Here is a 20,959-nt window from a genome sequence, read left to right as displayed (position 1 = left end):
AGCATAGCATATGTGTGTTATGTACATACAGTATATATTTATGTATGTGTGTATATTTATGTTTAAATATACATATATATATATACACAATATAAAATCACAGGGTAGCAGAAAAGGACACCACACTGCTCAGTAACTACTATCGTAACTAACGACTCGTGTTGATTTCATGCTTACAAAACCAAGGTCTGCTGTTAAATGGTGTTACATGACGACAACACGTGTTCCACGGAGGAGTCAAGCCCCACAACGCTAAGTGACATGAACATCTGCGTGCGTCAATAAGCCATGTAGCAGTTGCCGTCCGAGCACGAGCAGCTGCGCGGTCATCAACAGAGCAGCTGGGCTTGGTTTTTGAGTTTGAGTAGATGCAGGATTATTCCAATCCTTTTGATATCACAAAGCAGGACTTGGCTCCGGAAGGTTTCAGGTTCGAGTTCGAGAGGTGCTCTGAGCATGGCCCCGTCCCCACACCCGCTGCCCACTGCTCACTGTGGTGATGGGTTAAAAACAGAGGTCACAGTTGGTTGTGTGCGTCCACTGTCCCTTCCTTGAAATGTCTACAGTGTGTAGTTGTAGAAACTCTCGCTTCAGTAACAGAGAGCTGCTCCATAGACATAACATGTGAATCAAAAGTACACAGTTGTTCCTCACTTACATTAAGTCAATGATTTGATGTCGAACAACTTTTGTCCTCTATTTTCACTGCGTTCTTTTGTTGCGTCCCATCTGTGGGGACCAAAGTCACAGGCTGTGTTTCATGAACTTCCCCTGGATGAGAAATTGTGTCACGGTTGGCATCTGCTCCACAGTTTACTTGAGGGGGGCTGAGCCGTCCCTCTAATAAACTGATCCGCTGCTTCAGCTGTTGCTGTGTGTGTGCGTATTCACTAAGTAAACGGGCAAACCGAGTCTGAAGGGTGTCGAGAGAAGACTCCAGCCTCTCCACTTTTTCCTCCGTGTCCTCCTTCTGCATCCCACCGCCCTCTATACTCTCATCTAACAGACCCTCCTTTATCAGAATTTCACGGCCCCTCTCTTCAAGTACAGTCTTAGCATCTGGGTATTCAGTCACTGCCTCCATCAAGTCATCCTTAGACAGGCAGAAGAGATCGGAATAGCCCAAGCTGCGAATGTTGGCTGTTCGGCGATTTCCCATTTTACTACCTTTTATGTTCAAAATGCTGATTTCCCCAAAGCAGCTGCCGGCTGTCAGGAGAGCATACTGTGTCACCCCATCATCAGCCACCACAGCCAACTTGCCCTCTTTAATGATATACATTTCTTTACCTATATCCCCCTTTCTGCAGATGTAGTCTCCGGGACTGAAAACCTGTGGTCGAAGTTTGAGCACTAGCTCCACCAGCAGTCCTGCCTCACAGTCTTGAAAGATGCGTACTTTTTTCAAGGTTTCTAGATGTACATTGATAGCAATTTCAGCCCGCAGTTTATTCGGCAAGTTCTTTAGCACTTCTTGCTCATCAACTGCTTTTTTGTTGGTCCAAAGATAGTCAAACCATTTAATGACCCGGGTTTCCAGGTGTCTGCTGACTTTTCGGAAATGCATGTAGTGTTTAATGGCATCAATTCTTGCTTGAAATTCAGCACGGGTGGCATTCATGTTGGCAATCATAGAGCCCACATTTCCAACAATTGTGGCAAAAATCAAGACCCCAACGAGAAAGTCAAAAACTACAAAAAGGTACTCTTCATCTCGCACAGGCGCAGGCATCTCCCCAATTGTAGTCAGTGTAAGAGTTGACCAATACAGACAGTAGACATAAGCCTGAGCCAAGGTCCCAAAGCCAGGTCTGGAGCTGTTAGGAAACACCCATGCGTCAGAGCCGAAGCCTAGAGACTTGGATATCGCATAGTAGATACAAGCATTCCAGTGGATGATGACCAGGATGTAAAGCACAAGGTTGCAGATGCGAAAGATATTGGGGTAGTTAGTGCGCGTCTCTGTGCGGTCAAAGAATTCAAACATTCGTGGGAAGCGTAGCAAACGATTAAACCTAAGCTGTGGCGTGTGGATACCGGTGGCGAAGTACGCAAAGTCAGTAGGCAGAATGGACAAAATATCCAGCTTGAACTGCAGTGTATGAGTGTAGCTGTCCCTGAGCTTGACATGGTCTTTCACAAGCAAACCTTGTTCCAGGAAACCTGTCAAAAATATAAACACATGGTTAAGGAGTAATGGTAAAAGAAACAATTATGGATGCTACAGTATGCTGGGATAATTATTGGCATTTTCAAAATTCATCCATCAAGTGGGCCAGTTTTGGCCCACGGGCCGTATGTTTAACACCCCGGTCTAGTTCAAAGGTCTTATTTTACCTGTCCTCAGTCGAACACAGGTGTCCAAAATGTACAAAGTGTCTGAAAGATAGTCCAGCACCAGCCAGCAGATGTAATTTTGTATCTGTAAGTCATCATAGCAAGCCCTGTTTTAAAAGCAACAAAAACCAATGTAGTGAACAGTGCAATGAATGTATTGTAATACAGCCATCAACAACCTCTGTGGGCGATTACCTGGCAACAACAAGAAACCAGTTGTACAGCACAGCGGTGGCAATGACAAACAACCACCGGTAGTAGGCGTCATCAGATGGCGAAACCACGAACAATTCCCAATTTTTCCTGAAACATGGATATATTGACAATTCAGTAACAGCCTTGTGTCTGAGTTCTATTTTTATTACCTACTGCCTAACTTCCAGAACAAAATAAGTCGCATATTGTTCAATACCATATACAGTGAACATAGAGTAGACAAATGTCTGACAATGGAGACACCAAGTGGAGCTGACTGGAAGAAAGTATGGAACAGTTGAGAAACGATTTTAAAGACAGACCCTTTCAAGCCGAGCTTGGTGAACCCACACCAACAAAACTAAAAGCCTCTGCTTCTCTATTAGAGGCATTAGTGTCAGTGGCACAGCAGGAGGTGTAATAATCTGCTTTAAGTCTATGTAATGGTGCACACCGGTACAGGGTATCGATCAAAAGTATATGGTAATAAGGCAGGGTAGCAAATGGAGGTACATTACCTTAAAATCCTTTTTGTAATGTTGCCATTAGCGTCTTGTGTGACGCTGCTGCGCCTGGAGGCAGCTCTCAGTTCAGGGCCACGAAATCGCTCCAGGAATGAGTCTGGTCTCTCCTCCTCTACCAGACTCCTGTGTGCCCATTCTCTGAGTCTCACCACCAGGTTTACCAATCTAACACACACACATCAAGCCAAATTTCAAATGTTTCATCCAGCTTAAGGTCTTGTTAATCAAAACCATATTTCAAATATATACAGTATATGTCATCCCCAGATAGAGAACAATCTGTATTGTAAAGTACTTTCAGTGGTCATAACAACTGGAAAAGCATCATATAAATGCAGCCCAGTTACCTTTTCCCCTGAAATCACCATCTTATTTATTCAGGCCTAGGGCCAGCAGTAGGAGGCTGGTCAATTATGGACTGGTCTATGAGCTCAAACTTGGGTCTTTGTGTTGAGGACAAATTCTCGAGTAAATCACAACTGTCATCTTAGTAAATGAAAGGAAACATACGGATCACACACAAACGACAAAACAAAAACGATTCAATTCATAGCAAAACCAAGAGTATAAGCAACAAACTCAAAACATAAACGTTAGGACAACAGCGCCTGTATCCTGAACCTGGTGAAGTGACATGAGTTTATGGATGTGATTTCAAGTTAAATATTAACCTAAAAGTGTCATATTTTTTCTGGTTTGTTCTGCTGAGAATGGCTCACAACAGCAACACACAGTAAAATAGCAGAAATAATAACAACTTAGTTGATCATTATCAAGTTTTTTTTTTCAGTTTTGCCTTGATATGGCTCCATTCCTCTGAAAAGATTTTTGGGAACCTGTTCCATGATTGTCAAGAGCAGCCACTCTCTGCAGTTCTGACGAAGTGTCATCACAAACAGAAGGGACCCTGGAAACAAATCAAACAACACAGTTAAATTCTCTTGCTGCCCAGTGTTTAGCAGAGCTGTGGCCAAGAGGTTATGAACCACCTGCTCAGAATACTTTCAGCTCTCCCAATCTCATCCTCCAGACTTGTCTTGACTGAGAGATTGTGGGGTGAGCGATCCCTCTCTGCTGCCTGACCAGTCATCCTCAGATCTATGAAACAGTGATGATGTTAACAGCGAGATAACTGTGTAAAGTTCATACAGTTGTGACATTATTAAACACTTTGTACAGATAAAAATAAAACAAAATAAATTGTCAAACATCAAAAATGCTTCAAAAATCTGATGATTTTTACAAATAAATTATTACAGTTATGTGATCATTTTGATTGAGTCCTAAATATAATGAGTCGTGGAGTGATGCTGCAGGAGGAGAGACATGTTTACAGTTTGAAGGCGTTGAAGAGTTTGTAGTGTATATGTCCCATTTATAGTCAGGGGACCGAAGGAACAACTGGGATTGTTCGCCACAGTCCCTATGCTTGTCCTGACACATGACACGCAGCACACAGATGGTTGCTATGGCAACCATAGCACACTGCTACGCTGCTACTCTGTTACTTTTGTGAAGAGTGTATTTGTGCTAAACCAGTATGCAACTTAGATCTGTCCTCATTTTAAAGTTCCCTTCGGAGAAGAGAAATTTAAAAAAACAAACAAAGACAGCTAAGCAATCCAACATAGTCTTCAAAACCTAAAGGTCTAGGGAAGAAAATGGGTCCTGACAGGGGAAAGTCTAGGGAAGAAAATGGGTCCTGACAGATGTCAAAACTGTAATACTTAATGTGAGTAGAACTGAGTAGGATAGATAGACTTGTTTGTATTGTATACTTCTAGAATATATATTTATGTTTATCATTTGCTATAGTTACACACACACACATGCATTTCTATTTACTATTATTATTTCTCTTTATTGGCATTTGAACTTTCAAATGCTCTGCAGTTCAGTATATACCCTCATCACTAGGGGCAGGAACTCAGAACACACAGTTGAATGCACAGTTGATGAGGCGATTAGACAACTGTTATCATTGTGTGACTAATTGTTGGTTCATTAGGACAACAACACAAACACACATGAGCATGCCTAAAGCACTGTGGCTCAGTGAGCTGATGAGTTGCTCTCCGCTGGGGTTTGATCACTGAGGAAACCAGAATGTGAGTGGTTCAATAGAGGGACTAAACCTGGCAACTCACCATGCACTCCTTCATCAGCAATAACATTGCACTGAAGGTTTGATGAAGAACATTGCCATTCAGTAATAATGACCAATTTAACTCAATAAATTGAATGTGTAATACAAACAAGGTATTACTCTACTGGCATGGACTGTTTAAAAGAAGCCTAATAAATAACTAATTTAAATTTTGTGATATGTAATAATTTTATTATTATTATTATTAATAATAGAAAAACATTTGCTTCTAAAACTCTAGCATAGCATGATAAGATTTAGATTTGAAAATACAGAAACACATGGAAATAATAAACATTCTTGAATAAACATTAGAATAAACAATTGATCTAAAGTTCCTACTGTACATCTTAGGTCTTACCTTGAGTTTGTATTAATTACATTCACAAAGGTCACTGCGGTGACATACGCATCCAGATGAGCCAACCCATTGTCTGTGGTCACTGCGTATATTGGTAAAGTGAAAGGTAAAATCCAACACTTGCACCATTTTCGTTGAATGTGCTCCTGAAGTAAGTCACTGCTTCTTAAATATCTTCGTCTTCACACTGTGTTCTCGATCCTCACAGGTTCTGAGAACATTCAGTTCTCAAGGAAAAGCCTCAAATGGCAGCATTAGACTGTGTCTCTCCTGGGAGGATCGCTTGTTTCCCTTCTCCTGGTTTCTAACACTGGAGAGCGCTAATGATACAGTACTTATTAAATACAACAAAGTGTCTGGTCCCTATGTGATTATCTATTCTTTAAATTTTATTCTAAAGAACTCATGTAAGTGTCTTTGTGTAGATCTCTAATTTTCTTTGCAATATCTGTTTTACATCTACAGTAATATCATCTTTAGTTCACACTTTAGGTACATTGCCATTTCTTTGGCATAGTTAACTGTGTTTGTGCTCATTCACCTATTGAAGAACTATGTAAAATGTAGAATAATGCAAAATTATTAGTATTATTTTTGTTGTTGTTAGTTTTACAAAATGTTCTACTGCTTTATTCTTTTAACTGTTCTATTCTTGATTCAATTCCAGCTGCAAACATTATCTTGAAAATATTGACAATTCCAGAATATTTTAATATTTAAACACACACCTAGTTATCTCAGCAAATGTTAAAACAAATTTTAGGGCTCATTGTTTTCAGCCTTTTTAAAGGACACTCTAGTAAACATACTTTTTTTTTACTCATTGTGTTCGTCCTCATATTTCAATAATTGCTTCTAGTTGTTTATTTTAACCCATACGCATATTGTTTTCCTCCTAAAGATATCTGTTCTACTATTGAGGCAATCCACATCCTAACAAACCCGCTAAAGCTAACATTGAAACTTAAAACGGCATCATATTTACATATAGTCACAAGTACCCTGCCTACGACATTCATATACATAGAAGAACAGTCTTAGGTAGTTCGGTCATATGAAATTGTACATTATAGACATAAAATAGACACAATAAATGTGTCCGTTCAAAATCAACGGTTGGCGCAGTTGGCGTTACCACGCCCGGTGGTCACGTCGGCGGACGGGGCGGAGACTCTTCCCAGGCGCTTTGTACTTTGTCTCTACGTGGAGGAGACAGTACTGTCAGCGTCTTGTCTGGAAAAATAAGGCGCACCGACGGTGAGTTATAATTTCCTGGCTACTTTAAAAACAAACCTGGGGTTCGTTTAAAAACAACAGGCTCGTTTAAAATGACGCAGCCGTTGTTTTCTACTTGCTGGTATCGGGGTAGTTGAGCAAACAAAGTTTCTCGTGTTTGTCCTTGTCGCTGCCCGGCTAGCATTGGGTCCTTCACACAGCGATAAATAACAAATAAAAGTAGCAGTAACGTCTCTGTTGGAAGGAACACGAATATCTAAGGAAGAGACAATGAGTGCTTTACAAAGTGTAAATTTCGATGTGTCTTTCTGTCATAGTTTATATAGCCAACAGTCGTGGTAAATATTTAACATCGCCATTATTTGACTTATTATTTAAGTATACTGCTTCGAACTATGCCTTCTTTGGGTAAACTGTTAAGAAGAAGAAGAAGAAACGCCCAGTAACGCTACCATAAAAAGTAATGGTTTAAATCCCAACGACGGGGTTGATAAAAAAATGTCAATGGCTCAAAAAGAGCCTCATTGAGGTTGGCATTTTAAGCCTTTGGAAGGAAGGTCGTTGATACAGGTCTCAGCTCAGACTGAAAAGTGTTGGAAGTTTTCACATGCGAAGGCTTTTTCCGGATACGCCGGTTTTCCCGTACATTCCGAAAACAGGCAGGTTTGGTTTTTAAAGATAATGTGTGTTCGTGCGTGTGTCCAAACGTTTATTCGTTACAAAACTTGTTTGCGCTTTATCATTTAATTAAAGATAAATCAATAGAAAAAATAATCTTTGTTAAGTTGTGAGAAAAGTCATTTTATTTCGTTATTGTCGTTATTTTTTATAACAAGGATCAAACCTGGTCTCATATCTCACAAGAAATAAAAATGTTGTTGTAGTCAAGGACTAATGTGCCATATTTTCTCTGTGGATGCTGCCACTGTGCATTACAAGATTTTTCATTCACCCACATTGGACCGAATAAATTCCTTTTTAATCATATGTCTTCCTGAATTATTTAGTAGAAATAGTAATAGTGACCAGAACAATCATTAATGTTCCCTATCTTGAAACGTACCATGCTGTTTCTCTGTTTTAAAGAAAATGTGATGCATACAAAACCGTTTTCTCATTTAGATTTCAAATAACTTATATGACCAAGATATGGCTGTTCCTCATTTGTATCCATTAAGTTCAAACTCAAAAACAACTCTAAACCACAAATTGACTGTTCTTTTAAGTTCAAAGACAAAAAGCAATTACTTTCACATTCTTTTTAATGTTTTAGTAATTCTAATGTAATTCTTGCAGACAAGGTACAGATGAGATATTTATCAGCCAGCGGCATTTATTTTATCTTATTGCTTGGTGATATTCAAATGTCTGCTTTTAATAATTTACCAAAATTGACTTCCGTGTTGATCTACTTTTTAAAAAAGTATTTATAACTGATGGTCTCAGAACAATGAGAAATGTGAAATAAATAATGAGAAATATTAAGTAAAAGATTTGTTTCCTCTACAGACAAACTAGACTATCAGGAAAGAGGAGCAACCATGCCTTTTCTAGGCTTTTGCCTAAACACGCCCATACCATTATAAGTCAACTGTCTGTACGCTCTCTTTGCTGTCACAAATTTAAGGTTTAATTTTAGGTTTCTATAGCTGTTAGACACAACAACTGTTTAATATTTTCTGCGTTTGTTTTGCTAATAATCCAAAAGTAAATTATTCCTTAGTTGCACTTTAAACATTGTGCCATTTCCTGGTAACGGCCTGTTAAAATGGCCTCACTCCTTGAGATCCTTAATTATTGAAAATTTGGAAAGTTAAAATTCAATTGTGTAATGATAAAATGGCACTGAATATATAAGGCTACAAGTTGTTGGCTTCCATTGCTACTGGCCGATCCTAGCAAAGAGTTCTCTTATTGTCAAAAAGCTAGTATATGGAGAAAAGCGTGGTCTGTATGGTAAGGTGTGGCACATTCTGTCTGATTATACTATGTTTTAAATGGTAATGCTTCACATTTTTGCGTTGACTCATAAATACCCTCATAGGTGTGGCTGCTAGACTGCAGGGCCTTTTAACAGCACTAAAGTAACCTGTCTAATGACATTTCTAAGAAGTCATTTCACTTGGTGAAAAGGAAAATGAATTTCAGAGTATGTTGTCTTATGTGGTTTAATAATGTAGCACCTCTAGACCAAAAGGTTATGTTTTCTGTTGTAAATGAATTGTTTGTTGTAGTCACCACCTCCGTACCTGACAGCTTGCCTGTGTTTGTTCTACCCTGTGTCTGACGGGTAAGGAAAAGGCCCATGCTGCTTCATATCTGTGGGCAATTGTGGCTGTGTCTACGTTTTTAGAAAGACTACATTGGGTGTGTACACATGAACGTCATCAGATTTAGGAAGTTTGCCCAATCTATTTGTGTGCCCACATTTCCCATAAAGCTGTTTGGATAAAACGGTGGCGTTTGGGTGGAGTTGCTTTAGCTCTAAACATTTATTGGGGGCTATGGGCACAGCCCCTCTGCTTTTAAATTTAGTTAAAGAGGCATTAAAGTTGAAGTAAGAATTGTTTGTGTTCAAGTATACAGTTGGTTTTGCTTATTAAAGGACAGGCTTACCAAGAATGTTCTTTGGTTGCGAGGAAAGCATCTGAAAGATTAGAGAATAGAGAAAGATTAGAGGAGTGTTAGACCTGTTTTACAAAGAAAGTACAACAAACAAATGAACCTAGTCTCAGTTTTAGTGTTTGGGTAATTTATCTAGACAAGAGTAAGTCTTCTATGGGTTTGATTTGTGCACAGTGATCTTTAGTTAACCCCATAGACCAGAAATGACCAAGATAAAGGAAAAAAGGACATTTAAAAAAGATCTGTATTTACTATTTTTTTATTTTATAATCTAGTCTGGTATTGAGGGGGGAACAAAGAAAATAAACTAATTTGTAATCCTAACATGTAATCTTAACATGCATATATTAGCTGCTAAAAATCTAAATATACTGTAGGAATAATAAAAGCTTAGATATTGATAATCCCTCTTACAATATGGAAAGATATAGAGCTTTAGTCAACGTCATAACTTACTAGAGATGATACAAATGTATTATCCCTGATCTCTGTGATGTTTCGTAACAAATAATTACCTATGATAAAAATATTGTATGTCACATTACAGTAAATACAATCACTAATATTTTTCCAGACATACTTCTCTGAATGCAAAGACTTCTTTATATAGGCATTTTTAAACAAGTCATAGAACTACAGTGACATATTGGCAGATATATCAACAAAAAAAAAACTCAGTTTGTGTGTTAAGCTTCTACTTTAACATATGAAACACATATGCTGAGTTTAAAAACAAGAAGTTTATTGTAAGGCTAAAAAACAAGGTTCACAAACATTAATTATCAGAATCAGAAACGATTTTATTGCCAGGTAGGTTTTCACTTACAAAACACAGGAAAGTACAGTGTGTAATACATGGTAAATATTTAAATAATTAAATAATTAAATGATAATAATTAAATACATTGAATAGCAGATATAAGAGCAGTGAATCAGGGGATGACATTGGTGTGTATAATGGTGAGTAATAATGAGTCATTACACATATAATAATTGGTTAACTGAGTTAATACTTATTTGTTGAACTAGAATGCCATGCCTGGCTTACAACTTGTGACAATATCTGTGTCAGAACTGTCCTGAACATTGACCTTTTTTTTTATTGCAAAAAGCAGCTGCAGAAGATGGCAACTGTCTCTGGAGCCTGACAAATGACAGTTGCACAATATTCATACCCCAGTGTTGGTTGAACACAACTCTTCTATTCTTCTTTAGCACCAGTGCTGTATTTCAGTTGTCTATGGCCATCTGTGCCTTCCCCTGGTCTATTTAACCCTTCGTCTGTTTCCATTCTGCCTTTTTTTGAGGGTGTGACAGAGGCAGGCCAATGAGGTAATGTTTATTGGCCCTCATTGTAGACGCTATGTCTTGAGCAGACACATTTCATATCCTTGTGGCTACAAGTTAAATATAGCAACACTGGCATTTCCATTTTCCAAATTGTTTTGTCAGGAGTGTTCACTGCTGTTTGGGCTGTTAAGGTTCTTTTAGATTTTTGTTTGGCTTGGAGACTAGTATTAATTGTCAGGATGTTTGAATGACTCTGGTCTAACACTATTTTAAAAAACAACTAATTTTCAAACAATGTTGGAATTGTAGCCCCTTTTCAGGAAAAGATTCACTTTAATAATTTTCCAATGAGGAACTATACACAAACCACTTTTACCACCATGCACCGCACAGACATCATTTGTTCTTTAAATGGTTGTGTTCAAAAGAGGAATGCCATCATACCAGTTTCAGCCATGTGTAGAAAGGCGGCACCTCCTCCTGTCTGTGTAAGCAAACCTCCATTTACTCAGACCCATGCATTCCAATGCCACTGCAATACAGGAAGAGGGTTCTCGGAGGAATTCCTTATTTTCACTGACTTTCATATGGTTATTCTGCTTTAATGGAATTTGGGAACACTGTTTTTCTAAGGCAATATGATTCTTTACTTCAGAGTCATATTTTTCCCATTTTGTGACTGAAGATTTACCACTCTTAAGCAAATCTTTCTAATAAGTAGGGAAATGTTTCTTTCTTGTCAGCTGAGGTAACTGACCCAGATTCTGAGGTCTTGTGTTTTTAGCGAAGCAGCCTTCAAGAGAAGTTCCAAAAAACTATTTATTTTGAAGACACTAGTGACTTTGATAATCAGAAATAGTGAAAACAAGGGGGTTGTTCTGAAGATAGTTATTTGTGAAATGGGGTGGCCTGAAAACACCGCTGTTAGCCGCTGTTTCCGCCTGATGAAATTATATATATACATATACACGGAAAAGAAATTGACCAATCTGAAATTTGGTTGAACCAGAAAGTATCGATAAATGGACCACTCGACTGAGAGATTACAACACTAATTGTGACACACTCCTTATAGTGCACATTATAGTGCTTTACAGAAACATTTTGCTGGTGGCCATCTACACTATAAAACCAAACCATTTCCAAATGATCAAGCCGTTGTTCTTTTGTTTACTGACCAACTCCTTTTCTGTGGCACACTACGTCTCTGTGTTGTTGCTGAGTAGATGAGAAGGGAGGAGGAGGACTTGTGTTTGTAAGCAAGGGAGGCAGAACCGAAGAGCTATGTGCATATAGGGACACAGGGAGAAGGAGAAGAAAAATAGGAGCAAACCTGCGGCCCATGCATTGTCATATCAGGCAAAATGAACTATATTGATGCAAGCGATATTGTCCCGTGTTATATCTTGTTTAGAAATATACTGATAGATATTAAAATATTGTCCACCCCAATCCACAGCCTTTCATTTTTTAAACCACCATCGAGTCCTTTTAAACATTATGCTACAAACTTGACACACCTGATTTTGTGTAGTTGTTCCCACACTCCAACGACGATCAGTGCACACTAATTTTCACATCTCTCCAGGCATGTTTTATTATTATTTGAATAACAAATAAATGAGCAGAAATTTGAAAGTTAAGTGATGGCTGAATACATGAATACGTTAGAGATAAGCAGACATCAGTTAGAGGGAAAACAGGCCGGACTTGTGATAACCTCTACGTCTCTAATTTCAAAACCGTGTATATGAATGTGCTTTTTCTTTTTCTGCAGTTTGACCTTGCCTGTTTGACTGGCCACTTCAGGTCAATCACAGAAAATGTCTGGAAAGATAACAAGAGAGGAGTTGGAGGAAATGAGGGAAGTCTTCAACAAAATTGGTAGGAAATATTCTATTTTTAGTTTTTTTTTAATTTTAAAATTTAGGTCACATAATTTTTACATATTAAACTATGCTAACAAACTGCTTATACTGAAGGGATTTTTTTGTATCTCTAGATCTAGACAGCGATGGATCTATAGATGATTTTGAACTCAATGAACTTCTTAAAGAAGCTGGGCATGATCTGCCTGGTTACATGGTTCGTGAGATCATTCAAAAACTTGACCGCAACAAGGACAACAAGATCAGCTTTGAGGAGTTTCTGTCGGTACGTTAAGATTTCACCTTCTGTTTCACCTTCGGTTCACCTTCAAATTTTAAAGGCACACTACTTTAATCTCTCACTTATGGTCTATATCTGCATGCCTCCAGAGACTGGATAGGAAGAAATTATGTAACAGTTCTGCAACATTGCAAAATTCTTAATATTAAAAAGTTAACATACTGTGTATCATCAATGATCTTATTTTAGATTGTCCAGGAGCTGAGAGGCAGTGAAATAGCAAAAACATTTCGCAAGGCCATCAACAGGAAAGAAGGGATCTTGGCTATTGGTGGAACATCCGAGCTGTCGAGTGAAGGCACACAACACTCATTCTCCGGTCAGTTGCTCTGGTCTTTACATCTTGAATACTAGCTACATTTTCATTCCAGTTAATTAAGTTTACAATTGGGACACAAATGCATCATTTAGCATCAAATGACTCGTTGGACTCTGCATGGACAAATAACCTGCCCTAGAACATACTAACAGCCATGATGTCTAGCTTGTGCTGTTTTTATTGTTGGTGTCTATACCTAATGCTTTTTTGCCTGTATCCATTTACAGAAGAGGAGCGATTTGCATTTGTGAACTGGATCAACACGGCGCTTGAGAAAGATTCTGACTGCAAACATGTCTTACCCATGGATCCTAACACAGACTCACTTTTCAAATCCGTTGGAGATGGTATCGTTCTCTGGTGAGTGTGAACTTTTACTCATAACATACACAATATGTCTGTACTTGTATTTTACATGTGAATGCGTTTTTTCTTTGTGAAATGTATTGCAGGAGCTTTTACTGTTCCTTTCCAGGTTTATTATTATTATTCCATCATTTATTGTTGTATGGTTAAATCAGTCAAATGTCTAATTGTAAAATTAAGTTGTTTTTTTAGACTATGGCTCTAGTCATAGTAAGACCCAAACAAAGATTTTCAACAAATTATTTAAATGTTTTTCATTCATCACTGTGTCACTGAATAAATAAATCAGTAGTAGTTTTCGGACCAATTATGTGAAATTAGATAATCATCATTATCAGGACACCTGATAATCTCTCACGACCAAGTAATGTGCCAAATATTACATTTGTTTATGTGTACAGTAAGATGATCAACTTGTCAGTGCCAGACACAATTGATGAGAGAACCATAAACAAGAAGAAGTTGTCACCGTTTACCAAACAGGTCAATAAAAAACATTTTTGTTCACCCGTTTTTTTTTTTTCCTTTTCAATTCCAATTATTATTAATACTTCATACTTTATATTTAGTTGATCAGTACTAAATGCTTTGTGTCTCACAGGAGAATCTTAACCTGGCTCTAAACTCAGCCTCTGCCATTGGCTGCCACGTGGTGAACATTGGAGCTTTTGACCTGATGGAGGGAAAACCACATCTTGTGCTGGGCCTGTTGTGGCAGATCATTAAGATTGGTCTGTTTGCTGACATTGAGCTCAGTAGAAATGAAGGTATATGTTTTTTTTCAACTGTGCCTCTCCCATTACGTTTCCTAGGATATTTACTGCACTGCGCTCAGTGAGGCTGGTTTGACAGAGCAGGCATCAGACCGGTTTAGTTTCAATGGGTTATGGCAGGCAGAGTAAAAAAGTGATGATTATACAAAAATTGTCCTACATAACTGAATACTGTTCTTGTCTTGGCAGCTCTGGCTGCATTACTGAGAGAAGGGGAAACCCTGGAAGACCTAATGAAACTGTCTCCAGAAGAACTGCTCTTGCGCTGGGCAAACTTTCACCTGGAAAATGCTGGCTGGCAGAAAATCAATAACTTCAGCTCTGACATCAAGGTAAGTCTCTACACTAATTTCTGATAAGGTCAGTAAATTAAAAAAAACCCCACAGATGCTAAAGAAAACCTAAAAGTGGCACTAAATTGTTTGTTGCGAAGCCATGAATGTACCCACATTCACAGCCTCAGTAGAAGGCCTCTGATCAAACATTAAATGTCCAGTTTTAGGGCAGCGAAGAGCTTGTACCTTGAAGGAGACAGGTGTTATTGTAGGTTTGTGCTGGTCAGCAAACTGCAACCATTCGCACTGTGACCATTTTCAAATTACTTGGAAACAAACTTTATAACAAAAGGTCATTAGATTTATTAAATGAAATTGCCAACCACTGATGTTTGTTCAATTCTTTTTCAGGACTCCAAGGCCTATTTTCACCTGCTAAACCAAATCTCTCCAAAAGGCACAGACGATGATCAACCACGTATAGACATCAACATGGCAGGCTTCAGTGTGAGTAGTCAAAATGGCCAACATCAGTAGGTACAAATCTATTGCAGGGAAATACAAGTTTGGGAACCATAGTCTACAACTGACCATTGATTGTCTTTAGCTTAAGGACGTGACATCTGCAGAGCATCTCTGATTGAAACATATTTGTTGTGTGCTGTCCAGGAAAAAGATTCCTTGAAGAGGGCAGAGGCCATGCTGCAGCAGGCTGACAGGCTCGGCTGTCGCCAGTTTGTCACCCCAGCTGACGTTGTCAGTGGAAATCCTAAACTCAACCTTGCTTTTGTGGCCAATCTCTTTAACAAATATCCAGCACTAACTAAACCTGAGAACGAGGACATTGACTGGGGACTCCTGGAAGGTATGGACACCACCTGAAGAACTGTACATGACACATGCACTGGCATGTTTTTTTGCTGCAGTAATGTGCTGTCTCCTAATGGGAAATTCTAATGGTGAATACCATAATTCTCTACTTACTAGGTGAGACGAGAGAAGAGCGGACATTTAGGAACTGGATGAACTCTCTGGGAGTAAACCCACATGTTAATCATCTCTATGGGTAAACATCATTACATCTTTTCAGTGATTAAAAGTCCTTTTAATTAATTTGTTGAACAATAAGAAAATTGGTTGCTCATAACTAATAAATTATCCACTTCTAATCCTTTTATTTGTCAAACCCAACCCTGTTGTGCAGAGACCTGCAGGATGCCATTGTCATCTTTCAGCTTTATGAAAAGATCAAAGCCAAGGTTGACTGGAACAAGGTCAACAAGCCACCTTACCCCAAAATAGGAACAAACATGAAAAAAGTGAGTCCGCAATTCCTCGTTTGTTGGTTTTCAAAACTCCTCTCATCTTCGTTTTAACATTCATTGCCCACTGTTTTCTTTTGTGATTCCAGTTGGAGAATTGTTGTTATGCAGTAAATCTGGGCAAATCAGCCAAGTTCTCCCTTGTTGGCATCGGAGGGCAGGACCTGAATGATGGCAACGCTACTTTGACTCTGGCACTTTTGTGGCAGTTAATGAGAAGGTAAAACATCAAAAGTAGGAGTGATGTTAATACATAAATAATCTGACTGTTTCAGTTGTCTGTGGTTATGAACTTAAGAATATTCTTTTTATTTCATATTTAATATATGTATATATATAAATATATATATATGTAGTGTCTGGGGGGCTAGGAAAAATAAAAACATTGCATTTATTTTTGTTAAGGTTCTTCAAATGTTTAAGTAAAACTAAGTCTAACTAAAACTTCCCACTCTTTTAGATACACACTGAATGTCCTGGAGGAGCTGGGGGATGGACATAAAGTAAATGACGACGTTATTGTGAAATGGGTGAACAAAACATTGGCTGAAGCAGGAAAATCAACCAAGATATTAAGCTTTAAGGTAAATCTCTTTCTATGTTGTGATGATGATCAAGTAACTGTCTAATACAGGTTTGAATAATAAAAGTTAAACCAAGTTTAGAAAAGAGCAACAGTGAATTAACAAATGTGAAAAACATCCAGCAGTTTAAAAATCATGGTAATAATATTTTTACTATATAACATATAAGTAGCATATTATATCCTGATTTTGCCAAGTGCTATTGAGTTTGTTTTTGTTTTTTATATGAATTCATCATTTTAATTGAACATTGAATTATATCAACAGGACAAAGAAATCGGCAGCAGTCACGCAGTATTGGAGCTGATCGACGCAATCCAGCCTGGAAGCATTAACTATGACCTCATAAAATATGGCAGCCTCTCTGGAGATGACAAGTTGGAAAATGCCAAGTAGGACTCCCGGTGGCTAAAAAGAATGAACAACTAGCTTGTGGTTATGTTTTGAAACAATGAACTTCTCTTTTCTTCCCAGGTATGCCATTTCCATGGCAAGAAAGATTGGAGCCCGTGTCTACGCTCTCCCAGAAGACCTTGTGGAGGTCAAACCCAAAATGGTGATGACTGTCTTTGCGTGTTTGATGGGTCGAGGGATGAATCGTGTATGAGAGACTGGCTGGGGGCTTTGCTACCCTTTTGAAACATGCCTTCAGAGTCTTCAGAGTTTTAAAAGAGCTTCCCAAAATGAAGGAATGAAAAAATATATTGTTGAATGTAAATACAGCAGAATCACAACCATACTTTTACATGTGTTTACTGATGTATCATTCTCTTTTTAAACGGACTCCAAACACTTAGACAACACAAGACAACTTGTTACTCAGTATCCAAACCTCTTATTATATAAGAAGCCTGTTTTTGAGCGAGTTGGCATGTTAGTAGCTGCAATGTTGTTTACATTATATAGTCAGATTTTGAAGATTTATCCTTAACAAACACATTCCGACAATTTGGTTGGTTAGGCCAATAAAGTCGCACAATGCGACAATTTCACTGACACCTGAAAACGCCTTAACAACTAGCACTACAAACATACATATCTGCCTTGCTGCATGTGGTGCTTGGATGCTTGTACAATACATTTTCTTGTTTTTTGTGGGATTATTGGTGTGGTAAATGATAATGCTGGGAAATTACCAACATGTGGCTTAAACTCATAAGTCCTATTTACAGGGTAGGCAAGTATTGTATATTGTCAATAAAAAAAAGAAAAAAGGTAGAAAGAAACAGTGAGGAACCTGGTTTCAATTTTCATGTTTTTTATTATGAAATATATTGTTACTATTACTATACTGTATATGCAAATCCAATGAGCACAGGAGGTAACAAGCACAAAAAAACCAAAACAGTAATCTGGGTTTTCTCTAACTTTTTATTGGTTTTAGTTCTTTTTTTTTAAATGACTACAAGGATTTAGATTTAAGAAAAAGAACACTAACATACCGTATAATACACAGTGACCAAATAATGAACCTTAAGCTTTTAACACCTTTAGTGTTAAATTTTCTTTTTGCTTCTTAGGATCACCCCTAATATTAGGGTTCTTTGATTGTGTCTTTATGCTGTAATCCATAATGGCTTCTGCTTTAAAGTGATATTGGAACAGAAGTTGAATGTTTGAATTCACTGTTACAAAGTCATCATTATGTAAGTAGTAAAATAATTTTCAATATTTACACACAACCCCATTAAACCCTGTAAATATCTCCCTCCTGTGTATAGTGCAGGAGTCAATCACCGTAAATGCCTGTCAAATTCGTATACATTTTTGGTTCAAATAAGAACGAGCAGCTAAACAACCACTTTGCCAGTAGATGTCACCCACGTGCTGAGTTGATGAAGCTTAATGTGGTGAACCACTTAGTAATACAACGGTCCATAAAAGATAATGATTTTGTGTTTTTTACTTCCTGTGCCCTTTTTAGTTCCCATTTTTAGGCAGTTAGTCTTTGTTGACATTAACATCTCTTCCATGATCACGGGCTGCAGAGCAACCGATGCACACAGTTCAGACACCATTTAGTCAATACAGGACAAAGGTACAGTTTAAATAGTTTAAAAGCAGTTATAATTACCCAGTAACAAACTTTTGACACATTATGATGATTTCCAAAACATCTATTTAATTTATGAGGGTGTGTGGCTTGAGCAAAGTGCAGCTTTATTTCCACCAAATAAGGTGTTCGGTAATCCAGTGTATTTTTCTTGTCAATCAAACATCAGCTAAGATGTGGCTTCTGCTCTGCCTTGTTATTTGAGTGTATATATTCACATTCCTCATGTTTGGTTGGTTTAAAATGGACTGTTTAGGGTGCTTAGTGCACTTCACTTGAAAGGATATGAAAAAAATGCTGCAAATATAACACTAATGTTCACAGTAGAAATAGACATTGTCGCTGTTGAGCTACAATTTCATTATCATGCTTATCAAAAATATCTGACTAAAGTTATAGTGAGAAAGACCATGAAAACCATGAGAAGTACAACGTTATAGTAAAGAACATCAGCACCACTGACTTTAGAGATTTCTGAATTCTTTTTAATTTGAAAAGCAACAACAATGAACTAATTCTTAAAAATGACAAACTGGAACATTGCAGATTTCTTTTTGTCCATTTACATTCAACACTAGCAAATCTAAACTGTATCTTCATTCCAGGTAGTGACATGAAATTCAACAACAGTGTTTACAAAATATAATTTTTGGTCTTTAGTTATGTCTTCTTGTAGGTACTTGACATGTAAACAATAAATCTGATTTTGAAAACTCCTTGTGTGTTAAAATCAAGTTTAATCAACGATGACATTTTCATTTTCAGCAAATGTAATTTAATTATTCCAAAGTATTTTAGGGTCACAGAAATTATTTCGGTTGCAACTGGACATCTACGTAATAAAATATTAGCTATAAGAAAACTAGCCACTAGGCATCAGTATTGCAATCTAAATTTATATTGTTCATTTGTGTTCTGACTTTGGATCTGCTTAAGTGTCCTACTAAAACTATGGAAGTGCTGTCACTTACTTCAATAATAATCACATTAATTATATATATTTAATAACTAAAAGACTGACCTGGTAATGATAAAACAAAGTTTATTCATTTAATGTTCAATATTTAATGTTCAATATAGCTTTTAAGTCTGTTATCTTTGTTATTTCATATCTGTAATGGTGAAAAATTCAACTTAAAATTGATTACATTGAATAGTTCAATGATTTAGATATGACTGAAGACATGTGGTCTGACTCATCGCAGCCATTTTGTTAAAATTGTTGTTTCCCTTCCAAATTGTCACTGGTGTTACGGCCACTGGTGTTGCTCTTCTTCCTGGTAACACCAGTAACAACAGTGACACTCCTGTATAAATGAGCCACAGAACAGAAAGGGAATGCAACGGTTATATATTCACTGTTATGTGTTTGATCTAGCTGCTGTCGAAATTAAATAAGCAACTGTGAAGAAATCTCTAACGTTCTGTTTCTGCACTGTTCCTGACTGTTGCAACAGGAAATGTAAGTAATTCTTGAGAGGTTTGAAGAACAACTGTGACTTTTGGTAAACTAAGAGGAAATCATATGGGTTTTTTTTGTATTTTGTGCTGCTTAAATCAATACAAGCTGTACTGTATTAAAGTTACTGCACATGCACTTTGACCTTGGTTTACGAGGTGCAATAGAATACACCAAATAGCCAACACAAAATATTTCAGCTAGCTTTAATTTTATGCCAAAGGTTTAGTTACTCCGCTGTCTCTTTAAGTGATAATCTCAAATATTATGAACACACTGACTCCACAGTATGTGAGGCCCAGGTAGACCACGTACAAGACCCCCTTTGAGTAGAGCAGAGAGTGCAGTTCCCTATATGCTCCACAGGGGACAATATGGCGTATTGTCGTTCGGAGCGTATGGGCGCGTACTTCCGGTCAAAACTTCCGGCGATTTGACCACTGGAGCGGGAGATAACAGCGGAGTGTTTGAGAGTTGAGTTTTAGTTTTACAGCGTTTTAATAAAGATTGTTTTAAGATTCAAGGAAAGCGACTCGCTTGTCAAAAGATGAGAGCCTCAGCACTTTATCGTTGTGTACCATTATTGTGCACCTTCTCGTGGCGTTATTACAAGGAAGTCAGCTTCCATCCATTTCCAGTTGACGCTGTGGTGTGGGCTGAGTGGATGCAGAAGATATGGAGGGAAACTTCAACCTGACCAAAAAACACCCAGGTTTGTAGTCGGCATATTCAGCAGACTGATTTCAATGTGACTGAGAGAGGGGGTGAGGAAGATGAAGAAGGGAGACCTGCGGGTCTATTTCTCTTGTGGGTACGAACTACCTACACCCAGACCAGGCATTTGGGAACGACATGATTAAAAACAACTTAATCCATTGTAATATAAACATAATAGTAATTAAAAACAAGTTAATCGATTGAAATA

At 37.8% G+C, this 20,959-nt stretch overlaps 2 protein-coding genes across 2 annotated transcripts; one reads left to right on the top strand and one right to left on the bottom strand.

The window, feature by feature from the left end:
- Positions 1-29: 29 nt before the first annotated feature.
- Positions 30-6,526, bottom strand: cnga2b (cyclic nucleotide gated channel subunit alpha 2b). Its single transcript, XM_008332995.3, has 7 exons — positions 5,564-6,526; positions 4,046-4,154; positions 3,853-3,963; positions 3,051-3,221; positions 2,533-2,640; positions 2,338-2,444; positions 30-2,163 (listed from the first exon to the last, which is right to left on the bottom strand). The coding sequence occupies exons 2-7, from the start codon at positions 4,144-4,146 to the stop codon at positions 665-667; spliced, it is 2,097 nt and encodes a 698-aa protein (XP_008331217.1). The 5' UTR covers positions 4,147-4,154; positions 5,564-6,526; the 3' UTR covers positions 30-664.
- A 157-nt stretch (positions 6,527-6,683) lies between these two features.
- Positions 6,684-19,291, top strand: pls3 (plastin 3 (T isoform)). The gene is made up of 16 exons (XM_008332996.3): positions 6,684-6,820; positions 12,492-12,598; positions 12,717-12,868; positions 13,073-13,202; positions 13,430-13,562; positions 13,970-14,051; positions 14,170-14,335; positions 14,531-14,673; positions 15,028-15,123; positions 15,286-15,481; positions 15,604-15,682; positions 15,821-15,935; positions 16,028-16,158; positions 16,399-16,522; positions 16,790-16,914; positions 16,997-19,291. Exons 2-16 carry the CDS (start codon positions 12,538-12,540, stop codon positions 17,127-17,129), a joined length of 1,866 nt encoding a protein of 621 aa, XP_008331218.1. The 5' UTR covers positions 6,684-6,820; positions 12,492-12,537; the 3' UTR covers positions 17,130-19,291.
- Positions 19,292-20,959: the final 1,668 nt, after the last annotated feature.

The sequence above is a fragment of the Cynoglossus semilaevis genome, chromosome 19 (assembly GCF_000523025.1).
Source record: "Cynoglossus semilaevis isolate Cse_v1.0 chromosome 19, Cse_v1.0, whole genome shotgun sequence".
In the NCBI taxonomy this organism is placed as follows: domain Eukaryota; kingdom Metazoa; phylum Chordata; class Actinopteri; order Pleuronectiformes; family Cynoglossidae; genus Cynoglossus; species Cynoglossus semilaevis.
The sequence above is the reverse complement of the archived record's forward strand: the minus strand, read 5'-3'. Positions and strand labels throughout refer to the sequence as shown.

What these genes read in the sequence shown, in the direction of transcription:
- pls3 (XM_008332996.3), top strand. Translation starts at nt 12,538, where the DNA reads ATGTCTGGAAAGATAACAAGAGAGGAGTTGGAGGAAATGAGGGAAGTC. An exon ending in GCTTTGAGGAGTTTCTGTCG is followed by an intron (nt 12,869 to 13,072) that starts GTACGTTAAGAT and finishes ATCTTATTTTAG; the next exon opens with ATTGTCCAGGAGCTGAGAGG. An exon ending in TCAACATGGCAGGCTTCAGT is followed by an intron (nt 15,124 to 15,285) that starts GTGAGTAGTCAA and finishes TGTGCTGTCCAG; the next exon opens with GAAAAAGATTCCTTGAAGAG.
- cnga2b (XM_008332995.3), bottom strand. Translation starts at nt 4,146, where the DNA reads ATGACTGGTCAGGCAGCAGAGAGGGATCGCTCACCCCACAATCTCTCA. An exon ending in GCTGAAAGTATTCTGAGCAG is followed by an intron (nt 3,964 to 4,045) that starts GTGGTTCATAAC and finishes ATTTGTTTCCAG; the next exon opens with GGTCCCTTCTGTTTGTGATG. An exon ending in ATTACAAAAAGGATTTTAAG is followed by an intron (nt 2,641 to 3,050) that starts GTAATGTACCTC and finishes TCCATGTTTCAG; the next exon opens with GAAAAATTGGGAATTGTTCG.